Source organism: Crinia signifera, chromosome 8 (assembly GCF_055691185.1).
Source record: "Crinia signifera chromosome 8, ASM5569118v1, whole genome shotgun sequence".
NCBI lineage: Eukaryota > Metazoa > Chordata > Amphibia > Anura > Myobatrachidae > Crinia > Crinia signifera.
Window position 1 is genome coordinate 7174749 of NC_139224.1, and position 22955 is coordinate 7197703.

Consider the following 22955-nt stretch of genomic DNA (forward strand, 5'->3'; position numbering starts at 1 on the left):
ACCAATTACACGCTTTGAAAAAAAACGTTTGAGTGCCGCCTCCTTTACCTTCCTATCCATCCGACCCGGAGGGCACCAGGGTAGTTGGACCCAGCTGTGGGAGTGCCAGGCCATCATCTGAAGAGATATATATATTTTTTTTTTTACAGATGACGTCAGCAGGGGGGCGGGGCATATGCATGAGCGGGACACGCGCAGCGCTCCCTGCACCTCTCTGTGCCCAGTCTCCTACGGCCGCAGCTTCTGCTGCCTGTGTCCCCGCCAGCCCTCCTTCTCCCTCCTGCTGCCGTGTGCAATGTGCGGCGCAGGCAGGGAGGCTGCCATCTCCCTGCCTTCCGCTGTCCTCCCAGCTCCATGCGGCAGTCGCTGGGAGGGTACAAATTTACTGTCAGGGGCAGCGAGCCCCTGAGGCGTTGCATAGGGGGGAGAGGGAGGGCTGGCAGCAAATAGTCACCCGGAGAATGCCGGCGAATGTGCAGCGAATCCTAAACAGGATTCGCTGCACAGGGTGAACTGCGGCATTGAATACTGGTATTAGTTTTAGGTCCTCTGCTTTTCTCAATCTATACTTCCTCTCTTGGCAAACTCATCAGCTCTTTCGGATTTCAGTATCAAGGAGATGACTGTTTTGTTCTCCCACCACGCCCTAATGGATGGTAGGGCATGAAATACCGCCTGTCGGCTCACGTTGGCTCAAAAAAATGTGTAAAGACCGCAGACATTGGGAAAATCATCGATGGTGAGCGGCTTGCGAATGGATTTGCAGCTATTCGTAGGCCTGCGATATTTTCAGTAAGCACTTTGCAGGGGGCGGGGCTGCGTATATCTGATCGCTGGGCTCTGAAAATCAGCAGTTCAGCAATGAATTCTGAATCAGGCCCAATGTTTCATGATTTACAGATTTCAGCAATGTTTACTACACTTTCAAATCAGAGCCGAGAGGGGCCAAGGGCCTGGGTTCTGATCAGGTGTGGGTCAAATCTGGGGAGGTGATGGTCAAGTACTTAAAAAAAATCTCATGGGCAGCGGCAATTATCCTTAGACAGGGGGGCATTTGACCACCTTAGCAGCTGTCCCAGGTCCCTCCAGTGGGCAGGGGTCTGTGTAATTAGTAACCACGCCTCCCTCGTAGTGCTACAGATCTGAGGGCACCTGCTGTCTCCTGGCACCAATAGTGATGGTATCGGCGTTGAATATTGAGGACCCGGTACATTACGCACGCTCTAGTGTCATCTCCAGCAAACACCTGCCGTAGAGGAACAAGAGAGGCGCGAAGCCAGGAGATCCTTCTACTGGGAGAGTAGATTCTCAGTGAGAACGACAACAGAGTGTTTGTTAAACACGGCAGTAACAGGTTTCTTATTTACAATTTACTAAATGGAGCTGACTATGGGGGAAACGTATCACACCAATTTTCTCTCCGCTCTGAGTGCTCCAGATGATATAAGAGCACCTGTTTCGGAGAGATGCGCAGATAAAGATAATCCAATCTCAGTTTGGATAACCGGGAACCCAGGGCAAACATGTGTTTTTGGCTTTTTTTTCCCTTCCACTTAGCGAAATAATTTGCAGAGAGAACGGCACTCAACGGCCTCAATAGAAAATGACTGCTCTCTCCACGATGAACAATGAACCAGCAGTTTAATACGATACGCAAATACTTCTGTTTAGATTTGTTAAGTTGTTTTTTTCGTGCTTCTTGTTGCGGTGTCTCTTTGCCAGTTCTTTAAAGTGCCAAACGATTATTAGCGCTGGCTCTTCCCTTCCTATGCTGGGAACGAGTCGCATCGACCCAGATTTCCCATTTACACTGTCACATCGACCTGGAGGCAGGACCCGGCTTATTGCTGGGTCGGTGATGTCACTGCTCATGTGATCAGTGTCGGCACTTGGATATCATCTCCTAGCAACGGGGCCTGGGTCGGAATACCTGGGTTAGGTCTGTTTGCACTGAGCCTTTCCCGGGTCCTTCCAGAGTTGGATTCCAAGGTCATGAGTCCGGTCTTTGCCCACTGCTGTCCCATAGACTGCGGTCGCAATTTTTAAAATATTATTAGGGTCACCAAGGAAACAACATGGAAATCACCAAGAAAACAGCATGGGCGCCATATTTTTGGAGAACTGTGTAGACACAATAAACTGTGGCACAGTTGCAGACTCTACCAGACGTGTGCGCCTCTTGTAAGTCACATGTTGCATGACGTCAGTGCCCTCCCCCTTCTCGGACATTTCTGAGCCGAATAGAAGTCAGTTTAGACTTTTATTTGCGAATGGGGGAAAAAATAATTAGATGGTTGGCATCAGCTACACATCCATCTGCATGCTTCCGTGGGTCGGTTTGCGGCTGGCGTACATTCCGCCCCGGCGGGTGGCGTCAACCCGCTCATTAAGCAGCAAAGGACCGCTGAATCAGGCCCGATGTCCTTTACAGAAACTGACTGCATTAAAATAAAAACAACTTTTGCAAATGTTTTTGGTGTATTATCCACACACCAGGCTCGTTCCGCTCATCGCTCGTTACCTTATCATGAAGCTGAATCAGGCTCATTATTCGCACTCTTCAGTAGGGAGAAAATAACAGCAAGAACGGGGCGAGAGATGAGCAACAGATAAATAAATGATAACCTTACGTCCTGCAAGGAATAAACAGCGCATGCATCTCTTCTGTCTTAATGAGTATTATTGTTTTACAATATTCATTTCAAGAGAAGAAAGCATAAGGGATACGTGAATATGTCGTCACTGGAACGCGCTGGTAATATAGGTTTATTCATTTCTAAAAAGGTATTACAGGTTGAACACCGATTATCCGGCATGGTCTGTTCCAGCACTGAGCCGGATTACCGAATTTGCCGGATTATCAGTGATGTTTTAAAGCACCGTAACTCCGCAGCGCAATCCCCGCAGCCCGGCTCTCACCTCCGCCGCACTGCCCGCAGCTTGTCTCCGGCTCACAGGGCATTCCACATACTGCAGCGTGTATTGGTCCCTGCAGCGCGACCCCCCCACCCGCAACTTGATCCCTCCCCTGCATCCCAATAGCCTCCCACTTCCTCTCTAAACCACTGTCCCCACTATGGCTAAAAACCAAAGAATATTTTACTTCCGCCCTGCACCCGATGTGTCCGGATTAAAGAAGGTTCCGGACCAACGGTTCCACTAAAGTCGGGGTTGCACCTGTATTTCCCTTTCTGTTTCGTCACGTGACTACTTCTGTGTCCAGTACACCTGTGTGACATCAGCACATGGGTGTAAATGGAATATATGGGAAAGAAGCTACCCCTGGTGATTTACTGTACTGAATGAGCTGCCAAGTGAGCACAAGGCACTAAAATGAGACTTTGTTATGCAAATCAGGGGGTGACGGTAACACACACAGGAAGGTGTTACCTAATATGTCTAATGTTGCTGAAGTTCTTCTTTTCACCACTTCAGAGGTGGCGTAACCTGTCACAATCAACTCCAGCTTGCATACTGTATGATAAAGAAAGCAATCAGTTACCCACTAGTAAAGATATGTATTTACATCTGAACCATACTTGCCTACTTTTAAAAACTAGTTTCAGGGAGATTATATTTGGTAGTAGAATTTTAAGCAAATTCATAAGCAAAAACCCAGGATTTCTATGTCAGTGGAAAAGCGATATAGGTAAATAACCTCCACAGACTAACCTACTGTCCCATACCTCCAACTGTCCACATTTTGACGGGACAGTCCCTTTAGTCAACCCTAGTCCGACAATGCCAGAAGGTCGACACAAGCTTTAGGTCCACGTGGACATGTTCGACATGAGTTTTTCACTGGGTTTTTTGTCTCTTTGTCGACCTTCCTGAACATTGCTTAGGCTGAATAAGGCCCTTTGTACAGTGACTTGTAAGATGCAGTTGTAAGATGTAAAATGGCAATGTTTAATGAAATATAAATGAGTTTTAATAGGCGGTGGGAGCACCTGGCAATGATAAATTCAATCCAATGACTTCCTAATTGTGTTTTAACGGGGAAACTATGAGGACACATTTAAAATAATCTAGAAAATAAAATAAAACACCGCTTGTTAATTCTAATATCTGCAAACAGTTTCATCCCCGAGAGATTAAACACTTTGAAATGTTGCAGTTACTATAGAAACACAGAAGGCTTACATTTGAATAATTAAAATATTTAGACTTGTTTTTATTAACATGTTCTGTTATTGTAATCTGGTTTGCTAACAGCAAACAAATAGCACAAAAATAGGATATAATTTATATGGATTTAGACGTTCGCAAATTGCTGGTTTGTGAACCCAAGAGGTAATTAACATTTTCCTTCCAAAATTCATCTCCCTGCATCCAAAAATGTGACAAGAGACTTCAACAAGTGGGTTACATGCAGCGTTCTCATGCCAGTTGTGTTATGTCTGCTGTTGTGTTAACAGAAGGTGTCTGATTGTTAATTCAAAGTGGTGGTGCCACAGGTGTAGCAGGCGAACTGGGAGTTCCCGAGAGGAACCTGGGGACATAAAAGGGTGACTGCATGGACCCCATCAGAAGTTGTGCTGCTTGCATAGTCAAGGAGGTTGTGACCAATAGGAAGTTGTTGATCTGCGGCAGCTCTTTCTCCACCCGTAGGGGGTTATTTTGGTTCACTCTTTCTGGCAAATTCGTTCTTAGATGGACAAAACCATGTGCACTGCAGGTGGGGCAGATGTAACTTGTGCAGAGAGAATTAGATTTGGGTGGGGTTTTACTTCAAAGTTAGATCTATATTGCAGTGTAAAAATAATGCAGCCAGTATTTACCCTGCACAGAAGCAAAATAACTCACCCAAATCTAATTCTCTCTGCACATTTTACATCTGCCCCCCCCCTGCAGTGCACATGGTTTTGTCCATCTAAGAAGAAATTTGTCAGAAAGAGTGAACCAAAATAACCCCCATAATCCGGCTCAGATGGGGCTATGAAAAGGCGGTTGTGGATGGAGCTTCACCTGCCCCTCCCCACATCAATAGCCACCATTTGTCCTACCTAGGTTATACTGGAAGATATTCTGGCTGCTTTCTCTGGAAGATGGGGAGGGGGGGGGGGGGGGGGGGGTGATACATAATTGACATTTGACAATGGGGGAGTTGAGGAGGCAGTACAAGGGGGCGTGGTGGAAAAAAACCTGTTACTATAGCCACGCCCACTTCTGTGTATTGCAGAGATTACCATCATTACACATCGGGGACTTGGCTAGGATTACGCGATAGTTGTAAAGTGGGCAGCCAGGTCCGGGGGGGGGGGGGGATCCGGAGCCTTGCCTACCCTTCCGGAAGCCATGAGAAATGCTCTATCATCAGGGAGAGTATGCCCTATATATGAGTAATTGTATCACCTGGATCGGTTTGGGAAGATCAGGGGTGTGTGAGTCTTTGTTTGGATAACTATACCTCCTAACTGTCCCCTTTTCATGGACTGTTCCGACATCCTACCCACAGTCCACAGTGTCTGGTAGTAGGGTAATTTTAGGGGGGAGGGGGGGGGGGGGCAGTAATCGCACCGCTGCAGAAAAGCAGGTGAATAGATGCTGTGGACGTGGCATTTGTTCATAGTATGGGGAAAGCCTTAGAGGCAGCCTTGACCCTGCTGGAGACACCCCACATCGTAAAGTGAAAGGAGGTGTGGTACGAAGCCATGTCCCCTTTATATTCAGGTCAGAGGCTCTGACCTGATTCGCAACTGAAAAAAAGTCTCACATTGTGTATAAGACTGACAGGCGCATTTATTAAAATCATTTTGACTAAAATATTATGAAAAAAGCTGTTTTCATTATTTCAATATCACAGGAATATACTAATGGGTAATTGGAGGAGAATTCGCTATAGTCTCCGGCAATCCCTTAAGGTCCCATTCCATATCGCATATTTCATACATATAATGGGAAGTGCTATTTGGCTGAGTTTACTAAAAAAGAACATGTAAAAATGCAGTGCAGTGAGCCCTGTGATAATATCGCTACCTTCAGATAGCATTATCACAGCCGTCACTACCCGCTGGTAGAAAAAGCAGTGCTGGGTTCAATGGACACACATGAAAAATACCCTGCGTTTTGCACTAACTGGATTCCCAGGGACGGATCTCTCTGCGTCGGCATGTGTTAACTGATATATGCAATCTATTTAATCATCACATTGCGGATTGGGGCAAATTGATCCCATTCCATCAGCATCTAAAATCCGAATTAAAGATTCTGATAGTGCTGGTCAAAATCCCAAAATATAAAGTTACCTTGCAAACACTGTAAATCTGGTGCAGACCGGGTAGTACATTGGCACCAATTACACTAAAAACACATAGAATTATAGCATATCAACACCAGGATGCAGAGGCCGACACCGGTGTCATATGTGCGTGGTTGGGGCCAGGCACACATCACATACAATACACCCGTGGCCATGTTTCAGACGTTTGTTTTGCTAGATTGACCCTTTTTAGGTCCACATGCATTGGGTCGACACATGAAATAGGTCGACGAGGTTGGTTGACACAACAGTGAAAAGGGCACCATGAGTTTTTCATGGTTTTTTTCTTCCAACAGGCGGTATTTCATGCCCTACCATTCACTACGGCGTGGTGGGAGAATATAATAGTGAGCCCAGCGCAACGAGCTGTGTGAGGGGACGGATACACTCGTCGACATGTCCACGTCGACATACAGGACAGAATTTTTTTTAAAAAATTCATGTCCACCTTCCCATTGTCGACCTAATGCTTGTGTCTACTTTACAACCTTAGCCATGCCCATGTCGACCCTATTCTTGAACCCATGTGTCAACCTGAGAAAAGTTTTTGTGGGCCGCTTTGACGCCGACGTCACGTGGGAGACTCACCCTGATAGCTAGAAGCTGATTGGCTGCTCTGTAGAAGCTGGTGTCTCAGCCTGACTCAGCAGCACATGATGGCGCAGCCCCGGGCTGTGATGTGAGACCCATCATTCCGCCTGTTCATCATTACACCACCAGCACCAGTATCATATGTGTGTGTGTACGCACGTGACCAGACAGAGGCGGCGGCAGCAGCAGCAGCAGCGTCACGTGATCCGTGCTCCCGCCGCGGTGGGCGGGGCCACGTCGATCAGGCGGCAGCGCGGCGGTGCCGGGACCACAGTGAGCAGCTGCAGCAGACGCTGAGGACTGGGAGCCGCCATCACCATGCCGCCAACCACGGGCAGCAGCAACAATGCGGCGCTCCAGAGCCGGGTGCGGGAGCTGGTGGATAACAACGCCGTCATGGTGTTCAGCAAAAGCAGCTGTCCCTACTGCGTCAAGGTGGGAGCGGGCGTGGGGCGGCCTGTGGCGGAATGTGAGCTGGCGTGGGGTGCCCTCTAGGGGGTGTGAGCGGGTGGTGGGTGCCCTGTGTGGGGTGTGAGCGGGTGGGGGGTGCCCTGTGAGGGGTGTGAGCGGGTGGGGGGTGCCCTGTGAGGAGTGTGAGCGGGTTGGGGGTGCCCTGTGGGGGGTGTGAGTGGGTGGGGGGTGTGAGCGGGTGGGGGGTGCCCTGTGAGGGGTGTGAGCGGGTGGGGGGTGCCCTGTGGGGGGGGGGGGTGTGGGGGGCTGGCGTGGGGTACCCTGTGGGGGGTGTGAGCGGACGTGGGGCACCTTTTGTGAGGTGGCCTGTGGGGGGGAGGGGGCTTGAGCGGGTGTGCAGTGCCCTGTGGGGGGTTTGAGCGGGTGGGGGGGGTTTGTGAGCGGGTGCCCTGTGGGGGGGGTGTGAGCGGGTGGGGGGCTGGCGTGGGGTACCCTGTGGGGGGGGTGAGCGGACGTGGGGCACCTTTTGTGAGGTGAATGCCGAGTGGGGTGCCCTGTGGGGGGCATGAGCAGAAGTGGGGGCATGTGAGTGGGCGTTAGGTGCCCTTTGTGTGGTGAGTACCCTGAGGGGGTTGGAAGCGCAGTGGTGCGGCATGTGAGTGCCCCCCCCCCACTCACACATAGCCCCTGTATAGAAGCTGTATCTGGGGTGATGCTGTTAGTGCAAATGTGTTATAGGGTTCCGACAGTCATTAGCCCGACGTCGGGATCCCGACTGGCCGTACTCAGACAGCATGGTGAGCACAACAAAACCCCATGCGGGCTCGCTACGCTCACCACCTATTCTATTCTCCCTCTATGGGGGTCATAAACCCCCGCGAGGGAGAATAGCCGGTGACCGTCGGGAACCTGTCTGTCAGTGTTTTAACAGCCGGGTTCGCGACATCGGGTTAATGACTGTCGGGACCTCGTCGGGCACCCGTTAGTGCGTAGTGGTGGCAGCATTGAGATGCCGGTTACTGCACCCTACATCACCGCCTCCTGCTGTAAAGTGCTTATTTTAGGTTGCAGACCCATAAGATGGGGTATTGCTTAAAATAACCATATATGTGAGTGCCTGAACACTACCACGTGTTTATGCATTTTTACATCACGTTTACTAGAAATGACACAATTTGTGTATTATGGGGTGGGGGGGTGCGTGCACAAGGGGAGACTTGACGAACCCCGGGGAATGTGCTTGGCTCTGTCGGCAACACTACTATAATGGGGCCTGCACACAAAGCAATGTCAGCCCATTTTGTAGCGTCGCTATGTGTGTAGGACCTATGTCACAGCTCATTGTATATATTGTTTTACTGCCAGGTCTCCCTTTGGACACCTCCCTTTGTTATTAAAGCATTATCACCTATAAAATGTTTACTGCAGTGTTGCTTAACACGCCGCTAGTCGCGTGTGATCCGACAGACGTGGCTCATGTTAGTCCAAGTGAGACACACAACAGCGTGGTAAAGCCATATTCCTGGGAAGGAAGACCTAAAGGGCCAGATGTATCAGTATATCCCAGTGGGTGCCACCGCCTATGCTGTATTCCCAGCACTCCATTACATTGCCTGTGTTATTTATATGGCACACACATATTCCGCAGCGCTGTACAGAGAATATTTGAACATTCCCATCAGTCCCTGCTCTACCATCTATAGTCCCTCTCCCATGTACATGCACACAGACATTCTAGGGTTAGTTTGGTTGGGAACCACTTGACCTGCCAGTATGTTTTTGGATTGTGGGAGGAAATCGGAGTACCCAGTGACAGTGTCGGTTGTCCCACTGTTGCGTTATGTGCCTGCTTATTGGGTACCACAAGTTATCAGCATCCATTTATTGTGGGCAGTTCCGCTAGCTGGTGGTATTGAAGCTGCATCCTCTGCACTCCCACGAATGGCTGGCGGGAGATGCTAGGGAATGCAGCCCTCTATCGGCAACTGTGTATAATCTTGATGATGCCAGGTCCCGTGTCGTGCAGCGCATACATCTAATGTGTACTCAGCATAATTGTGACAACCCAATTTACATGATAAACGCTGACTTTGTTGTTTGACTTATTCTAGGTAAAAGAACTCTTTAAATCGCTGGGCAGAGAGTATGTCGCTCTGGAACTGGATGAGTGTGGTAGGCTTCTACACAGTTACTTGTTATAGCTATTAATGTTTAACATGACTTTCTATATGGCTGTCGCATGAAAAAAGGAAATGCTGTATCTTTACACAACAGGTTCATTGGGGCAGCAGATTGGTTTACACCTCAGCTGTAGAAAGAAGGCAGCCATGATATGTACTGGGCCTGTTGCTGTGCTGACCATTCACTAGGGCAAGCATGTCCAAACTGTGGCCCTCCAACTGTTGTGAAACCACACATCCCAGCATTCCTTGCCATAGTCTTAGCATTCCCTAAGGGCAAAACTGTGGCGAGGCATGATGGGACTTGTAGTTTCACAACAGCTGATGGGCCATAGTTTGGCCATGCCTGCAGTGGGGGGAACTCGGTTAGCTGCACTGTGTGGCCGGTCCCATGGTTTCCCCCAGAATGTTGTGGCACTGTGCTGCAGCCGCTAGATCTATTGCCTTACACTTCAGTAATATTGGTTCCTAATGAGAGGATAGATAACACGTGCACCATATACTGTAGGGCTAATATCGCTTAACAGCATTTATTTTCTATTTGTTTTTACTATACTAGAGGATGGCAGCAGTATCCAAGACGTCCTTTATGAAATGACCGGACAGAAAACTGTCCCCAATGTCTTCGTAAATAAAACGCATGTTGGTGGTGCAGATAAAACACTCCAGGTAATTTCTCTTCAATCTTCTTCAAATGTATATTGTTTGTATAAGCCAGTCCAACTTACAATCCCCTATATAAATAAGTTTATTACATTGTGTTCTCGGTTGAGAAATGTGCCCACGGTTAATAAGTTGTCTTTGACTTGTAGGCTCATAAGGATGGGACCCTGCAGAAGCTGTTGGACAACTCTCCCTCCTACGATTATGACCTTATAGTTATTGGGGGTGGCTCCGGAGGTCTGGCGTGTTCTAAGGTATTGTCATGTGTCCCTGCTCCCCTTTCCCTGGCCATGTTGACTTTATCTGGGCCATTCGATTGTTTAATGGGTACCAAAATAATTGCGTTTTACTTCAGACAATGCGATCCGCAACTGTTGATCGGCCCATTATTTTATTATGCCCTTAAATGGCTAAACTGTGGCTCCAGATAGGGATATATCAGAGCACCCCACCATCCGTGTAACGCCTCTACCCACTCCACTACCGCCGGCCCCTAGATATAACACAACAGCCTCCCAGCCCTGCATATGCTGCAATGTGCTGAGCTGGGTCCTGGAGGCTCTGCACCCTACCTGCCTGATAGCGGGCAGGGGAGATTACACCCCACTCCTGGATATTACTGTATGTTCTTTGGATAATTATCTTATTTGCATTTCTTAGAAGAAGTTTTACAGAATAGGGGGTTATTTACTAAGGCTTGGCATGAGATAAAGTGGACGGAGATAAGTATTGTCATTTTTCAAACACCGGGCCTAATTCAGTCTGTATCGCAAAGCATGTTTTTTTTTCTGTAATAGACAAAACCGTGCTGCGTTGCAGGTGGGGCAGATGTAACATATGCAGAGAGATAGAGTGACGATGGCATTTTGTTGACTGGCGGGTGCTATGCACTCCTGACCTTACTGATGCTGCTATTCTGGCCTGCGCAGGAGCTCTTGTGTAGGTAGGGAGATCTTGCACATGCCTGGAACAACTGGCTGGCCAGGGAGAGACCTACTGTCAATGCATGCTGATGGGCTTGTTGGCTCAAGGGGAGATCCACCGGAAAGGGGAGTTCTCGCTTTCTCTTCCTGCTGCACCTCGGTAATGAGGTCAAGCAGGAAGTGGCATAGGGGCTTATTCCTATAAGGCTGTGCTATCCGAGGTGCAGAGGCTTTTCTATGGGATATAACACTTGAAGTGTGACCTCGTTGTTTACAAACCGTAAAGGGCTGTAATAACTATAAAATGCATTGATCAAATTCTCTGCATTGAGGTTGTACCTTCCCATTGAGCGGGCAGGCTGCAGCCTCAAATAGGGATTCAGGCAACAAAATACCAGCCTCCGCAAAGACCTGTGCACCGTTTACTTGGGCCGCTATAGAAAGTACAAATGTACAGCTAAGCGCGGGTAGTTCACCCCCCTCCTCTTTTGTTTGCACAGGAAGCTGCTTCCTTGGGAAAGAAAGTAATGGTGCTGGACTACGTTGTCCCCACGCCGCTTGGTGCTTCTTGGGGTAAGTTGTGTTTTTTTTCTTATTGATCTTTCCACTACTCGACATTTACATGGTACTTAAACGTAAAAATGACTTGTGTTTTATTTTTTTGTTCTTTGATTTTTTTTTCTCCACGCTGTCTATGACATGTCCCCTGATTAGTGGTCATTCTAGGATCTGGGCAGGGTGTTGGCTTATGCGGGCAATATGAAAGAGGGCATCAATGTATTGGTGTTCCTCATAGTGATTGAAGTGCAGCTAGGCACTCTGTGTGACAAACATCAAAGTTGCAATAACAATCAAAGTGTCTATCTTAAGCTGGGTACATTTTACACTAACTATGCATGATAACTATCGTTTGTGTGAAATCACTACATCGTTACCAGTGCACCCTCCTGTAGATCGTTAATGATAATTCATTAACATGCAGTCAAATAAGAAGATATCGTTTAGTGTCTGCATGTTCGCTGATGTCACTGGTGGTAGAGCAGCTAAACACAGCAAATACCGGGTTGCTCCCGGGATGGGCCTGTGTCCTAACCACAGGTGCAAAGTATGAACGGGGTGTAATTGATTTCGATTATATGATCTGCGACACTTGTTCTACATCAATGTGTAGCTTGCCTGGTTCCTGTAACTCGTATAGCGTCACAGAACTGCCGCGGCTCTTGTGAATGACTTCTGGGTAATTCTTACTTTTTGTGCTCTATAGGGCTTGGGGGAACCTGTGTAAATGTTGGGTGTATTCCCAAGAAACTGATGCACCAGGCGGCTCTCTTAGGGCAGTCGATGAAAGATTCCAGAAAGTTTGGCTGGGAGTATGACGAACAAGGTAATTGGATAAGGATTTGTCGTCAGTCACATTTGAGCGTTCCGATCTTCTTACAAGATATTTCACTTACAGTAAAGCACAACTGGGAGACCATGAGAGAGAACATCCAGAGCTACATTGGCTCCCTGAATTGGGGTTACAGAGTGTCCCTGCGGGACAAGAATGTCCGATATGAAAACGCATACGGGGAATTTGTGGAACCGCATAAAATTAAGGTATACCCCATGTTACGAATGGCTTTAAAAAAAATACGGTACTCTTTACTTAGAAGGGCGCCCATCATGGCCATCTCGGGCATTGAATGCACTAAAAAAATCGGGTGCGATGCGACCGACGAGATGCCCGAGATTTCCCATAGAGAACAATGTTAAATGTCTCAATTGACCCGCTTTTCCTGTTCAATGCCTCAATTGACCCAATTTTTCCATAGGAAACAATGTTAAATGGGCCACAGAGGCCAAATAGGCACCCTGAAGTGTATAAAAGCCACCCGAATTGTTAACGCCACCCCACGATCAGCGTCAACCCGAAGCGTGGCGAGCGCAGCGGTATGCGTCCTACGACCTTTTCATACCCCCACTATCCACGTCGGCGTGGAGTTGAGAATAGAAAGTGTGGCGAGCCACCGAGCCCGAAGCGTGGCGAGCGGACGCGGATACCTTCACAGGTATCCGCGTTCCCTCACGGGCTTCACAGCTGTCCGCGTCCCCTCGCGGGGCTCGCCACGCTTCGGGCTCGGTGGCTCGCTGCGCTCGCCACACTTTCTATTCTCAACTCCACGCCGACGTGGATAGTGGGGGTATGAAAAGGTCGTAGGACGCGTACCGCCGCCCCTCGCGGGCTCGCTGCGCTCGCCACGCTTCGGGTTGACGTTGATCGTGGGGTGGCGTTAACAATTCGGTTGGCCATTATACACTTCAGGGTGCCTATTTGGCCTCTGTGGCCCATTTAACATTGTTTCCTATGGAAAATTGGGTCAATTGAGACATTTAACATTGTTCCCTATGGGAAATCGCGGGCATCTCGTCGGTCGCATCGCACCCGATTTTTTTTTTTTTTTTTTTTTTTTTGTGCATTCAATGCCCGAGATTTTTTACTAACGATGCCCACGATCAAAATCGTGGGCGCCGTTCTAAGTAAAGAGTACCAAAAATTCTAATTTTTAAACTTATATTTTGCTGCGTCTACAGCACTTGTTAGATAATTGTTCCGACATCTCCTTTTTATTAGGCAACAAACAAGAGGGGGAAGGAGAGTTTCTTCACAGCAGAGAAATTTGTTGTGGCCACGGGGGAGAGGCCCAGGTACCTAAATATACCGGGGGACAAGGAGTTCTGCATTACCAGGTGAGAGTTGCTTAGGTAATCCACCTTATCTCTGCTTCACTCAGTTTTACAGCTGTGGCTGCATTCCAAGTTCTAAAGGTGCAGAGTTGTGTAACACTGAAGTAGTAATTAAGCCCTGCTGGGTCTTGTAGCGAGAGTTATGGTTTAGTGTAGAGAGAAAGTGTACAGTCGCCTATACTTGGGGCCTACAGAAGGCTGAAGCTTTGGTAATGAAGCCATTGGCGTCCTAGTGGGCGTTGCAACAGAGCCTGAAGATCGCACCTACTGCGCGATAGATTTATTGCGTCACCAAGTCTTTTGGAAGATTCGGCTGGTATTGCTTAGTGTCTAGATGGCGCAATCTGCTGCTGTTGTTCCTATGGAGATATTCTGCGGGAAAGTGCGTGGATGCAATTTTTTTTTTTTTTTTTTTTTTTTTTGCGGTTTTCTAAAAGTAACTTGTAATAAAGAGAAGAAAAACTATAAGTATTAGTCCTCTTTCAAAATAGTCTTCTTTTTCTGGTACAGAAGGGACTTCTAAGGGGGTTGTGCTTTTGTTTAATATAGGACCCCATACAGTTAAATTTGCCTCTTTCACGTTTGCAGTAAAGCTTACAGCTCTCCCGTCACCAAAGCTTTAATTGTGCACCTTCCTAAAGGGCTGCAGTCCCTGAGGGGCGTGTTCATGTTGTACATAGCATGACTCAGCATAGGGGCGGCATCCTGGTTATATGCTCAGTGCTGTATTTGTACACCAGGAAAGGAGAACATCTAGCTACATATGTAAGTTACATTATCTCGTGTGTAATGACTCGTGAGCACTACAGAGTAGAATTCTGTGTAATTTACGTGTCATGTCACCGGTTCCTCTGCATTATGAAATACTGCCACACACCCACTCCCCAGGGTCCTAAAGGGATCTGACTGTTCTTGTTCTGTGCCAACCCGATGCTGGTGCCCATTTCCCCGTAAGCTTCCTGCTCGCCAGAGTCTAAAATACACAATGAGTTCTTTTTATTCTGTTTTCTTAAATTGAATAACTCTATGTATATTCATTGTCAATGGGGGGGGTTTCTAGTTATATTGATGTCCCCATGACCCTCTTGCTTGTTGTGGTGGTTTGGGACTAAGTGGTAGAAAATGCTCCCGTCTGAAAGAGAATGCATTGATTTTTGGACAGCACATTAATATATAGACAACATTAGTTGTGCTTTAAATTAGTCTGGTCATGTTTCGTATGGAGTAAGTGCACATATCCGGATTAAGACGATACATTTTCACCACATTAACCTCCTATTTAATTCCACTTGGCCTTTGTTAGCATCTGCTATACGGGAATTTCCACAATGCCCTTGGGGTATAACCATATCCTCTTTCCCAACCAATGAGGAAGCTGGTATTGTAATAAGTGTAATGCTAGGTACACACCAGGACGACTAGGGCCCGATCAGCACAATCTAGATCCAATTCCGATCAATTGGATGTAGATTGTGTGCTGATCGGGCCCTTTTCTGACCTGGTGTGGAGCGATACCGATCCGATGCGCGGTCCCGCGGGTCGGTCGGTCGTTAGTGAGATCCTACCTGCTGCAGGTAGGATCTCAATGACGACCATACAGCCGGGTGCGGGTCGCCATCGGATCGGACCCGCTCACGGTGCACATCGTGAGCGGGTCGTGCCCCCCCGCGTCATCGTGAGCGGGTCGGACGAGCCACTGACGACCCGCTCACGATGTGCATCGTGAGCGGGTCGTCCTGGTGTGTACCCCACATAACTGATTGCGCTGGAGTTGTTCCCCAGTGAGCAGGCCTGTGCATCTCGCTGAGTAGTTCGGTTGTCCTTCAGGCATAGGGATCAGGATTAAGCAGGGGTACTGTGTGGCCAACGAGTAACCTCTAACAAAATAAGGCTCAGACCCTTCCTGGCCAGGGGTGCCGGATGACTGACCTTCATTGCACTCTCCCCGCTGTCTTGAGTCCCCGCAGTATGGATTCCGATTTTTTTTTTTTTTTTTTCAATAATCCCAGGTGTCGCTCTTGCTCCTGAGTGGTAGCTGTCGTGTGTGTGTGTGTGTGTGTGACCTACATGGGTGGTAAGCTAGTGATAGGTGTTTGGCAAAGCTTGCAGCAGTGATTTATGTTCCAGGTGCGACCCACCGTATTCTCTGTACACCCTCAGCACTGAGCCTCACTAGTTAATAGGCCAGGGTGGTGCCGGCATCGTGCGTGTGGCACCACATAGAAGTTGGTTTATCAGCTGCGCTCACCACTCTAGTCTATCAATGTGTCTGATTCCAGCTTTGTGCTCTCTCTCCCTATAGCGATGATCTCTTCTCATTGCCCTACTGCCCCGGGAAGACGCTTGTGGTTGGGGCCTCCTATGTGGCTTTGGAGTGCGCCGGGTTCCTCGCTGGTATTGGATTGGATGTCACGGTTATGGTGCGATCCATATTCCTCCGCGGCTTTGACCAAGAGATGGCCGAGAGAGCCGGCGCGTACATGGAAACACATGGAGTGAAGTTCCTCAAGAAATTTGTACCGACTTCTGTAAGAACCAATCTTGCTCATTCTTGCTCACCTGGATTAGGTCGACATGGGTTGACATTCAAATGGGTCTTTTCACTTTTTTATTTTTATGTCGACCGTAGACCTGGGTACTAAAAATGTGCGCCGCGTGGCTCGCTGCGCTCGGCACACTATTTTATTCTCCCACCACGCCCCAGTGGATGGTAGGGCATGAGATACCGCCTGTGGACCTAATGCCCAGATACCATCCCAGGATTGTAGTCTTATAGCCGTCTGTATCCCTGACAATGGGAAGTGCTGCAGGTCTGTATTTTTCCAGCTGCAAATGTCTTAAACCATCGCTGGCTCCCAGAGCACAGAAACAAGTACATATTTGGTTAATTATAGCATCCCTCAATAACTCCACGGTTTATACAATTTTGGATGGGAAACTTTTTAATACTATTTTGAGCCAACCTAAACGGGGCTCGTTTATAATGTTCTGGAAGCATCAATAGACCTTTCTAACTGGTGACACAACTCTGCTCAGTCGCTCATTGCCTGTTCCACACTGAGAACATTTGTACCCTAAACTGCAGCACACAGTATGAGACGGGCGGCTGTGCTACATACACATAAACTGCAGCACACAGTATGAGACGGGCGGCTGTGCTACATACACATAAACTGCAGCTCACAGTATGAGACGGGCGGCTGTGCTACATACACATAAACTGCAGCACACAGTATGAGACGGGCGGCTGTGCTACATACACATAAACTGCAGCACACAGTATGAGACGGGCGGCTGTGCTACATACACATAAACTGCAGCTCACAGTATGAGACGGGCGGCTGTGCTACATACACATAAACTGCAGCTCACAGTATGAGACGGGCGGCTGTGCTACATACACATAAACTGCAGCTCACAGTATGAGACGGGCGGCTGTGCTACATACACATAAACTGCAGCTCACAGTATGAGACGGGCGGCTGTGCTACATACACATAAACTGCAGCACACAGTATGAGACGGGCGGCTGTGCTACATACACATAAACTGCAGCACACAGTATGAGACGGGCGGCTGTGCTACATACACATAAACTGCAGCACACAGTATGAGACGGGCGGCTGTGCTACATACACATCTTAATTAATCTACCTCTGCCAGGCTGGACCATGAGAGGTACTGGTGGCTCCTGGGACCCTTTAACCCAGGGCTGGGCAAAACCGGCCCTCCAGATGTTGATGAACTACACATCCCAGCATGCCTTGCATCAGTTTCAGCATGGCCACATAGCAAAACTACTGCAAAGCATCCTGGGATGTGTAGTTCATTAACATCTGGAGGGCCGGTGTTGCCCAGCCCTGCTTTAACCCCTTGAGTGGTGGGTTTTGCTGGGGCAGGGCAAACCTACCAGGGCAGGTTTGTCCTGCCCCAGCAAACCCCCCCTCCCCCCTCTCATCTCCGCTCCGGCGTTAGTACGCCGGAGCTCGCCTGTCAGTCATCACAGCGGCAGGCTCGGGAGGACTCAGGCGCCTGAACTCTCCGCGCCAACCATACCCGAGCCTGCCGCCTACGTGGCAAATAGTGAGTGGCATACTACGATGAGCGGAGTGGGTGGTAGGGGGGGTGACCCGCTGGAGGCACCACTGGCGTGCACCAAATTCAAATTGGTATGCCCGGAAATCTTCTGGGAAAGCCCGCTGCGGCAGCGCAGCTGAGCCAGGAAAAATTCTGGCCATACCATCCAAGGGGTTAATGCTGGGTGCCATCTACTGCGTTTGCTTGATTCTAGACGACAAGATTGTGACTGCTCTCTATTGAGATGATGTAAAATGAATCAATGAACTGTCATATGTAATAATACAAAATGTTCTTCAATCCCTGTAGATTGAGCAGCTGGAGGCGGGCGCCCCTGGGAAGCTAAAAGTAGTGGCGAAGTCTACTGAAGGCGACGCGGTCATTGAGGACGTGTATAACACAGTAAGTGTGGCTTGGTGCTATGGACCTATGCAGGAATGGGCTTCACTGGTCTCGGACTCACTGTCCTCTGTCTTGTAGGTGTTGGTCGCTGTGGGCCGAGATTCCTGCACCAGAAATATTGGTCTTGAGAAGATCGGTGTGAAAATTAACGAGAGGTGATGTGTTTGCAATACAGATATATTGTTTCTCTTGGTCCCTGCTGAGCTGCTTTATAAACATCTATTGTCCATACCAGGAATGGCAAGGTCCCGGTAAATGATGAGGAACAGACCAATGTGCCTTACGTATACGCCATAGGAGATATCCTAGATGGGAAGTTGGAGTTGACACCGGTGGCAATCCAAGCTGGTCGGCTTCTGGCGAAAAGACTGTATGGAGGCTCCACTGTGAAGGTATACATGTGTTGATGGGGACGGGCAGATTCTCATAAACTAGGGTCACCGGTCTCGTCGTATTGGGGTGTCTGTAATTATATCTGATTCAGTATGAAATGCCGACAAGGGGGCGGGGCACGTGGATCGCCCACCCTTACGGGTTCGCTACATTCGGCACACTATTTTATTCTCCCTCTATGGGTGTCGGGCACACCCATAGAGGGAGAAAGTGCCGGTATTGCGGCGGTCGGTATTTCGACCGCATCCCATTAGATCACTGGTGTGTTTGAATCATTTATATTAATGGCATTGGAGCCAAAACTTGACATTTTCATGACAGACATTGCACTTGTTTGGTAACTAAAGTTCTTCATTCTCCCCAGTGTGACTACATCAACGTACCAACGACAGTGTTTACTCCTATGGAGTATGGGAGCTGCGGATATCCAGAGGAGAAAGCCATAGAAATCTTTGGCGAGGAAAGTTTAGAGGTAGGTGCTGACTGCGTCCTGCTCTGTAACGTTCCGCCATACCTGGGGGTGCTGAGCATGCACTTGTGTGCCACCAATATGTACCCCATGCTGACTGAACTTGTGGGTACCAGGGACCCCTCACTTTAAAGAATTGGGTTCCTACATCACTATCTATATAGCCTTCCTGTTACATAGCATTCAGCAAGCGATGTAAGGAAAACTTGAGTTCTGGTGCATTCCCTTGCAGATTGTCTAACCTGATGTTTTTCTCCTCTCTAGATTTACCACACGTTGTTCTGGCCTCTGGAGTGGACCGTCCCTGGACGAGACAACAATATGTGTTATGCAAAGATAATCTGCAACAAAGGCGATAATGTACGTTAAACAACTGAGCGTCAACTTGCAGTATCAGGACGTTGCTAGTCTTTTAGGTTGTATTGTTTTTTAGTGCCCGGTGTTGGTTCTAGGTAATTTGTCGGTGATATATGGAAACGCTGGCATTACCTACACAGGTTTACTTTATTCTTCTTACCTTTAGAAGACTGTTCTGTTACACCGCAACATTTGTCTTGGCTATGTGACTTGCAACCCACTAGGAAGTAAATGGTTACATGGCTAGCACATTCTGCAATATAAAAGAACATAAATTATTTTAAATAAGTTTGTGCTAACGTTTGGTGGGAAGAAACAATGCAAACACAAATTCAGCCAATTCCCTTTAATTCGGCTGTGCTGGCCAGTCACGTTTACAAATATACAATTCTACAGCACCGCTTATTGGTGTGGTTGTTTTTAGATTTGTTATTAAACACCGTATACAACAGAATAGGCTTGTCCCATTGGCGGTGTCCTTAGTGCCTAGTGATTGGGCAGGAGGAGGCTGATATCAGTCAGCTGGGTTTAATGCAGGGATTCGCACTTAATAGGCCTCTGTATTGTTCTTAGGATCGTGTCATTGGCTTCCACGTCTTGGGGCCAAATGCCGGAGAGATCACCCAGGGCTTCGGTGCAGCGATGAAGTGCGGCCTAACCAAAGAGAAACTTGATGAGACCATCGGCATTCACCCGACCTGTGCAGAGGTGAGTGCCACGTGGCAATACGTTTCCCCAGTCACACGTGTTCTGGGGCGGAGCTTATTCAAGTTGTAGTAACTTTATTATGGATTTTTCGGTATGTTTCCTAGCACGGCCACACCGATTTCCATCGGGGTGGTCGTGTCGGAAAAATCGTGTCGGTCGCATCGCATGCGATTTGGTCGCATGTGATGCGACCGACCCGATTTTTTTTTTTTTTTTTTTTTTTTTTTTTTTTATTGAATCAAATGTGAATAGGGCTCCTGGGACCCGATTTTACATTGGATTCGATGTAAAATATTCCCTAGACCCCCAATTTTATACTGTAAACCCCACCCCACGATTGACGCCAACACGAAGCGTGGCAAGCCCGCGAGGGGCGGCAGTGCGCGTCCTCCGACCTTTTCATTCCCCTACTACCCACGTCGGCGTGGAGTTGAGAATATAAAGCGTGGCGAGGGGACGCGTATAACTTCACAGGTATACTCGTCCCCTCGCGGGGCTCGGTGGCTCTTTGGGGTGACGACGGGGCCATATATAATATGAAATGGGTCATATTGGCCCATTTCACATTTTTTACTATGTAAGATGGACTTTATCAAGTCCATCTCATCTTGTGCCATTATAATGGCACAAGACCGACGCGATGCTCCCGATTTCAATGTTAAAAAATATTTTAACATTGAAGCCTATGGCAAAATCGGGGGCATTGCGTCTGTCGGGGCCAATGTTAATGGTTCCGACCGACGCGATGCCTGCGATTTTTCCTTTGCCGGCAAAATGGACCTGATTTCAAAGGAAATCGCGGGCATCGTGTACCTTAACTTAAAGGTACACGATGCCCGCGATTGTGGCCGTAGTACCGATTTTTCTTATCTTAACCGTTGGAGTGCAAAGTGAATTTGTCAAATTAGGTGTGGAAATTGCCAAGCAAAACTTTTTATTCATCATAGTGACCTGTAATATTTACCTTTTATATAATCTCCTTTTATTTTTTTCACCCTTTTATTTATTTGAATTTATATAACACATATGAGCGACGCTGACATTTTTAGCGGATATTTTGCACATCTCACAGATGTTGGCACTCAAAGGGTTAATGTTAATCGTGCAAATTAGCCAGCAAGTGCCGCGTGTTGTAGCAGCATGTTTGTTGGCTGACTTTGGTTCCTTCCGCTGGCTTTAAAATGTGCCGGTATTTCTCTGCCGTAAAAAAAAAAAAGAAATATTTTTTCCGAATATAATTTTGTCGTCCGTTGTATCTTTTTCAGACATTTACTACAATGGATGTCACCAAATCCTCTGGAGGGGACATCACTCAGAAGGGTTGCTGAGGTTAGATCCTGCTGTTAACTGTCCCCCTGACCAATCTTCCTATAGAGAGATCAATGTGGTTCAACAGGCTCTGGTGTGAAACGAAACATTGAAGGTTTTCAAAAATGTCGCCATTCCGGAACCTGATAGATGCCCGTTGGTCAATCGCAGGAGGAGTCTCACGGGTGAACAGTGGAACAGCAGGATTATCCAATCGTCTGGACCCACTTGGATAGCATTTTACAGAAATGCTTATTGTGAAGTCTTTGCTCGTCACCTTACATTGAGGAGAGCACTGACTGATGCCCAAACGTCGTCCAGATTGTTGTCTTTTCTATCTTAGTTCTTTTGTTGGGTTAATATTTTTTCTTGTCATTTTACTTAAACCACTTCTATTAATTTTGCATCCTAGTCTTCCCACGATGGCCCCTAGTAATCTAAGAAATATTCCCTTTTATGTGGAGTTGTATATAATGTCCATGTATTTATTTCACACGTTGCGGGGTAGCCTATGCAGCATGCATGCCTCCCAGGAATTTGACAATTTTGTACCACATTGGCTTGCAATATTTTTTTCAAAAAGATTATGTATAAAAACAAAAAAGTTATTGACACATGATTTCTGCGTGATGAACTTCTCTTTAGAGTCTTGGTAAACTGAGATCAGTGGGGTAAATGTAGACTATGGATAAACGGACCCAAATGGAGATTTGCAGCTACAGTACATGGTAACCCGCCACTTTCAAGGGACTTTCGCTGGTGGGAGTGCACCCTAATTTGTATATTCATGTTTGTTTTAAATTTAGTTACCACAGACTTCCGGTTCCGGCGCGGCTGATGTAGGACAGCTCTCTCAGTTGCTCCGGTGCCAGCCTTCGCAACATACCTTTCAGACATCCCTTGAGACCGGCGCTGAGACTCCAAAGTACACCCGCTGCTTGCTCTGCACCCCCCCGACTCCTGTATGGACAGGTATCTGTCCGGGAAGATGACGGGGAAGCACTCTAAACAAAAGTCAGACGGAGAGCGTGCGGCAATTTCCAAGATGGCGCCCGCATCTTCCCAGGGCTCTGAACAAGACATCGCTGCACAGACTGCCGCGCGGATGCAGGTACAGCCGACTGCTGCTATCCACACACAACCCTCATTGCCCTCACAGCCCCTAGATGCACCAGCTTCACAGCTCACGTACGCTGATATAGTACAGGCAATTAGGGAAACAGTGCACCCTCTTCTCCAAGAGCAGGCAGCTGCCAACGCTGCTGCACTACAGCAGGCAGTAGCTGATATAAAGAGCCAATGTAGACAGCTTTCAAAAAGGCTCCATGCAGTGGAACAAACAGTGGGAGAGAACTTTAAAGCCATATCTGATATGCAGGATCTCACTCTACGCTTGCAAAAATCTGACACTCAGGTATGGGCTAAACTCGACGATCTTGAAAATAGATCCCGTCGAAATAACCTGAGAATCATAGGTCTCCCTG

The 22955-nt window shown here is 47.9% G+C and overlaps 1 protein-coding gene across 1 annotated transcript; it reads left to right on the forward strand.

Annotated features, from left to right (window-relative positions):
* The first annotated feature begins 7032 nt into the window (after positions 1 to 7032).
* Positions 7033 to 22285, forward strand: TXNRD3 (thioredoxin reductase 3). Its single transcript, XM_083155657.1, has 16 exons — positions 7033 to 7288; positions 9376 to 9436; positions 10004 to 10113; positions 10257 to 10361; positions 11531 to 11603; positions 12295 to 12414; positions 12487 to 12629; positions 13645 to 13760; positions 16060 to 16285; positions 18144 to 18236; positions 18315 to 18391; positions 18472 to 18628; positions 18994 to 19101; positions 19363 to 19458; positions 20029 to 20163; positions 21429 to 22285. The coding sequence occupies exons 1-16, from the start codon at positions 7172 to 7174 to the stop codon at positions 21489 to 21491; spliced, it is 1800 nt and encodes a 599-aa protein (XP_083011783.1). The 5' UTR covers positions 7033 to 7171; the 3' UTR covers positions 21492 to 22285.
* Positions 22286 to 22955: the final 670 nt, after the last annotated feature.